The 6,305-nt window shown below is 38.8% G+C and overlaps 1 protein-coding gene across 1 annotated transcript; it reads left to right on the top strand.

The window, feature by feature from the left end:
- The first annotated feature begins 227 nt into the window (after positions 1 to 227).
- LOC117529800 (transmembrane protein 250) lies at positions 228 to 6,037 on the top strand. Its single transcript, XM_034192664.1, has 2 exons — positions 228 to 415; positions 2,110 to 6,037. The coding sequence occupies exon 2, from the start codon at positions 2,291 to 2,293 to the stop codon at positions 2,708 to 2,710; it is 420 nt and encodes a 139-aa protein (XP_034048555.1). The 5' UTR covers positions 228 to 415; positions 2,110 to 2,290; the 3' UTR covers positions 2,711 to 6,037.
- Positions 6,038 to 6,305: the final 268 nt, after the last annotated feature.

Below are 6,305 nucleotides of genomic sequence, written 5' to 3'. Positions count from 1 at the left end.
TCTCCAAAACTGAACCGTTTCTACCATCACTAGACGACAACGTAAATGGGTTGGCGGCTTGTCAAACTCTTGTGGCAGTTGTTTGGATTAAAATGGAAGTTTTGATATGTAATGCGTAGTCTAACCCGTAATGATTTGTTCAAATATGAGCAGAATATGCGGTTGTTGAGGAGATTTTTGAGGAACGCTTCTCCTTTAAATCCGCGGCTCGTCGTCAGAGCAGGATGACTCGTATTTTTTGCGACAGCACCAACAAGCACCGGCGTCCTGTTGCTGCTTCGTCGAAAAGAATAACATTCATTATAATTTTAAACAGTTCGTTTATTTGTGTGAGAGGTAACTGTTTATATTTTTAATGTGACGCTCCGTTTTTGATAACAGCTCCTTTCTTGGAGAAGAAAAGAGACTTTGTCGTGTAAGATTTCATTTTGCATTTCCCACACATTATTATAGATTCTTTCATGCTATGTTATGTCGAAATATATCAATTAAATTCTGTTATTTCCAAAGTTATGTGTGGGCTTGGATATAAATGTTATTTTAGTTACCTTCATTGACATATTGTACAACTTGAGGCCACACAACCACCTAATATACAAATAATGAATATTTATGAGTTCAAGGGTGAGGATCTGTCATGAGGTAAAAAATGGACTGTTCAATTCAGCGAGGCTGGAACATTCCATCTTTTACCTCATGAAATATTCTTACAATTGCACTAATGAAAAAACAGTCATTATTTGTTTTATATGACACCTAAAATAACGATACTTCCTGTTTGCAAACATTGACATCACATCCAAGCATGCATGGTTGGCAAGAATGCGTGTAAATTGTGTGTAAATTGAGTGTAAATTGATACCATGAATGAGAGAAATTATTTGAATTTACTCGCGACTTAACCTGACAAGAAGTGGATACTATAAACGCGCTAGTGAGCCGACGCCACCCAGTTCTTGCGTCGAATTGCGTTAATCCACACAGATCTTTTTGGTTCCCAATCAAGAATCCTCAGGAAACGTATTCCTGAATCTTTCACGAAACGATTGGCGCGGTTACACAGTAAAAGGACTGGCATTATGGAAAGCAGAAGGCAACCCTGCGAAGCCTGTAAAAACTATTGTCACGCTATGGCTTTTTGCCAACCACGCCAGTCAACAAACCCACGTGACCAGATTCATAATGTCACTGGAAGTATTGCTATAAATCCTTGTTATTTGATATTTTATTAATTTAGAAACAAGAAAAAGGGACTTAGATTTTGGTGTGCGCTACTGGTCCTTTGACGTCAAGAGGTTTAAAACAGTCCAACATGAACTTTAAATAGCAATCCAATCCAAAATTGTCCTCAGTCAACTTGCAAAAACAGTCAGATAGTTCCCAAACAATCCTGACGATGTCCGTATCTGATGCCATGCAAAAACAAACCCCGCCATAGTCGCGGCGCAATAGCAGAAAACGTATAGCACCAAAATTGCACGGTAATTGGAACACAATGGCAGATGGTACAATGATCCATATCATGTGACATACAAACCACCGATCAAATGACAAGGATCTATTTATGCATTATATAATAACATATATGCGCTAGGATATTGCTTGTAGGGATCCACGGGGTGTTTAGAAAATCTGTTGCTGACATTTTTCAAAAACGGTAATTATGCAACGTTTTTATAATGATTTTAACAAAGCACAAGAAATTAAAATTAGAAGGTTTTGTGAATAATTGTGTTTATTATTTGGCACATTTAGCTGATGCCATGTTTTACAACGTGCAAGCTTGAGATATTTCCTTTGTTCAGAGCTTGTCTGGTTACCAGGGACTGATTAATGGTGATATCAACATCCATTGTTCACTGTTGTTATGTAATATCCCTGATTTCTACAAAAATGTTAGTCCGTATCAACTTTCCATTTTGTCAACATTCTTCCCTGACCCAAAATACATAAACATACTAAACGGCAGATGTCAGCTCACCCCAGTTTCTCTGGGATCAAAATTACACACACAGAGAGGCCACTTTGCTGTTATATAATAAGATTTTTGTGATAGGAATTTTGGAATAAAACAGCCAAATTTTAAGTAACATTACCTTTTTTTCACAGAATCTTGTTGCATTGTGTCGAAGGCCTTCCTGACTGGGATTCCACACCTGAGCTGCTGTAAGACTCTACCTTTGCTCGTTTACCAAATGATGCTATCTTCCTCCGCACAAGCGGCACTCACAGAGGACTTTGCCTGTAAACGGGACTGCTGTGCGCTGTGCCGGGCTCCAGTAGCCCACCCATGCCTGTGATCCCTATTCCTCGGCGGGTGCGCAGCTTTCATGGCCCCCACACCACCTGCATGCACTCAGCCTGTGGGTCGGTGCACTCCACCCAGCTCGTGCGCACTAAGTACAATAACTTTGACCTCTACCTGCGCTCACGCTGCATGTACAGATTCCTGCGTTTCCTGCTCTACTTTGGCTGCAGCCTTCTGACGTCTCTGCTCTGGGTTGCACTCTCCATGCTTTTCTTCCTGCAGTATGTTAGCGTGCACGTACTGCTGCGCCTGCAGTACAAGCTGTCTGTCATTCTGCTTTTATTGGGGCATCGACGCCTGGACTTTGGGGTGCTTAATGATCTCATCATCTACAGCATGCAGATCACCATGTTTCTGGTCGGGGGACTTGGTTGGTGCTTTATGGTTTTTGTGGACATGTAACTTGTCGTGTGAGTGATTCGGAAAGCAAAGTCGTTGACACTGTAGGTGTTCTATCTTCTCAACTGTAACTTCAACATTTTGTCGGGTGATAGTAACATCTATAACATTTCCACAAGGAGTGTAACTGAGAAAATGTATTTATTTTTTGAGGCAGAAAGCTCATAATGCCTAGTCGTGTAAGGATGTTTTCACTGCTTTCAGGCACTATTTTTTTCTTTTTCCATTTGGTAAATTAAAGTTACAGTGTGTAGGATTTGGGGGTGGTTATTAGCAATGGGATATAAAATTCATAACTGTCTATCTTTCATAACTGTCTATCTTTAGTGTATAATTACCTGCAACAACAAATCAGTGCATGTCCATAACTTTTTACAATAGGACCAGTGGTGGGCACAGCTAATTGAAACGTTAGCTTTGATAACCACTAAACCGCTAACTGAAAAGTTAACTTTATAACGCTAAACCGATAAACAGCCTAAAACATATAGTGAAAGTTATCGTTAACTGCTAACTTTTTGTATTGACTCAGTCGTGGCCACGTCAAATTAGACTGTAGGCTACTGATAAACCAGTTTCGAGTATAAGCGCCACCTTGGCAGCGGGGCATTCCCAGGATCATAAACATAAAACAAACACACGAAATAAAAAAAAAAAAAATAAATAAATGAAAAGCAGTAAATCGCAGTATTAGAAGTCACAGTTTATATCATATATTTATGAACCATTAACAGCGCTACAGCGCACGCATATCGCATTCACAAACACAAAACAAATGCATGTAAAATAAACAAAAATACTGACTTTTGAGCTCCAGCATCTCCTTATCAGCGCTTGTGTGCTTTGTCCTGTGAACCAATAGTATTAGCTAGCTCTCTGCGTTCATAAACAGGAACTTACATGTATGATTTTAGGGTTCACTAACATTTTTACCGTTAAATTTACTCACATTACCAGCAAAAAAAATGTTAATGGACTGAAAGTTAGCGGAACTAAATGTAGCGGAAGCTAATTGGTCCACTGATGGTTTTCAAAGTTAGCTGAAAAGCTAATCTGCTAATGAAAATGTTAGCTTTGCTAATTAGCAATTAGCAGATTAGCAGAACTGTGCCCACCACTGAATAAATAAGACGTTCATATTGACATAGGAGCGGGCGTCCTCACAGAGGCCACCATGTTGCGCCGCCATGTTGATACAGTAACTCAAACATACAGTAGCCATACTTACTTTGCCTTTCGCATTTTGCAGCACAGCAAAGAAAATAAAAAATACTTCACATGAATCAGCGGTTGCTCCCCGTACACTGTCTACTAAAGAAGTAAATTCGTGAGCAGTCACAGTATAATGCAGTCTGAATTCTCACCACTAGGTGATGTTAAATCTGACACACAGTAGCTTTAAATTTTATCAACTTGATTAAGAACACTAAGATGGAAAAATCTGCATTTTTCTAGCCATTTGTATACATATGTAAATTTGGAATTTGTAAAGGCGGATATGCAGTACAAGATAATACGATTGACATGCAGGTTACGCCAGTATAGAAATGTGTATTGTATGGCCAACGCTTTAGGCTGGTTTTTACTTCATGCACATGGGAACACACTGAGCCTGAAGAACATTGTAGTGAACACAAACAAGCAAGACCACCACATTTAGTGGCCACTTCCTTGAGTGTATACCAGGTGTTTTGTAAAACAACATGGATGGCGGCCACAGTGACTTAAATAAAACAGTGTGTAATTCAGCATTTAGTTCAAAGAAGGGAAAGAGGAGAAAGAGGCCATATAAATTCTCCGGGGAAATTAATCTCTTTATTTTTCTGTTTTTTGGCATTTGTGATAGGCCTTGCTGGATTTTCTTAATGCCCTTGCAGTGCAGTGCCACCACTTGTTTGCTCATTGAAGTGCAGCTATGATGCATGTTGATAAGAAACTGTGGTCAGCTATCGAATTCAAGCATGCAGGTGGTTTGCCACAAAGCCGGCCAAATCCATTTCATTTTGAAGTAAAAACCTTAAACTTGACAAAAAGATCATATAAAATATATAATTACATTACACTGTAAACCTTGAACTCAAAACCGCTATAGTAACTTTGATGATTTCTAAGCAATTTTGAAATGTTAAATCGAGCTGCAACAAATGATCGATGTATCAACTATCGAATGAACAACTTTTGTGATAGTTAATTGTTCGGAGTAATTAAAAAAATATCCATTTTATTTGATCTCAGCTTGTTAAATGTGAATATTTCCTGGTTTATTTTTTACCAGTTTCTTCACTCTTATCTGACAGTGAACTGAATATCTCTGAATTGTGGACCAAACAAGATATTTGAAGGCATGATCTTAGGCTCTGGAACGCAATGATTGACATGTTTCACTATTTTCTGACTTGTTAATCCTTAACAGCTAATCAGTTATGAAAATAATCATTAGGTCCAGCCAGCCCTGTTAAAAATAGCAATTTTGACAGTGCAAACCATTTTAGAATCACTGGGAGCAATTATCACTTTGAACTGTTTTACGTTTCAGCAATTTGCTATCTTGGTTTTTGGGTACAGCCTACTGTCAGAACTGGGTACTACATCCCAGGACTAATGTTTAGAAGCCCCATGTTGAAACTTGAGCTTTTTGGCCGTGCTTGTGTTGGATTGATCTTGTATGGATACTATTATCTCAAATGTTTTTAAAGGTACTGTTTGGTAGTTTGTGAAAAGACAATTGGCAAAAGATAATACTGCAGTGTTCATGCTTGGGTGAAAGTTTTGTGTATATTACCCGATTTCCAGTTATACAAGGTACGTTTGACTAACAATGGAAAAAAATTAAAGGAATTCATACCTTCATATGCCACCGCTAACCCGTAACGACGTTGACCACAGATGACATCAATCATCTGTTATCTAATGCTGGCATCATCTGTTGTTAGCATTTACGCATGCAGTCACGCTAACCCCAGAGAGCATTTTGTTCAATGTAGCCAGTAGCCAGTAAATTGCACAATGATCCATGTTTGGACATCAGGTAATTTCTGGGAAACGTTCATGATAACGAGGAGATGAAATGAAATCTGTCAGTTGGAAACACACTTGTAAAGCCCGTGTCAAAGCATCTCTGTAACATGTATCTTGTTTGTATGATGTCATTTGTGCCAAAATAATGTGAGAAGACATTAAAAAAAAAAACACTATCACATGAACGTTAATGTCGCCAAAAAGAAGTGGAATCTGTCAACAACTGTGTCACTAATGTTTTGTGTAACAAGCTGTATATGTGACTTAAGTTCTTTTCTCAAGCTATTTTAATACATTTTTCTGTTGAAAGGTTTCATGCCTAAGTGAATGTGATTGGTGTGTGGTCTAACACCCATGACAGCATGCCTCGAGCTGTTTCATAAGAGCGTGTGTGAGTTCAAACTGAGAACAGCTTTAGGTCAAGTGTTCTGTCAGTGGCTCTTCACATGCTTTCAGAGGTTTCCTGACAGACTTTTCTGTTTAGATTTCTTCTCAGAACGCAAATACCAGCCAAAAAATACACCACATTGCTGCCGTTGAGACCCGATCACCCCATATGTAGCCTCCTTTGCATCGTCTG

This window comes from Thalassophryne amazonica, chromosome 17 (genome assembly GCF_902500255.1).
Source record: "Thalassophryne amazonica chromosome 17, fThaAma1.1, whole genome shotgun sequence".
Lineage (NCBI taxonomy): Eukaryota > Metazoa > Chordata > Actinopteri > Batrachoidiformes > Batrachoididae > Thalassophryne > Thalassophryne amazonica.
Note: the sequence above shows the minus strand (reverse complement) of the source record. Positions and strands in the feature narration are given on the sequence as shown.

Excerpts from the sequence above, each read along its gene's own strand:
- LOC117529800 (XM_034192664.1), top strand. The coding sequence starts at position 2,291 with ATGCCTGTGATCCCTATTCCTCGGCGGGTGCGCAGCTTTCATGGCCCC.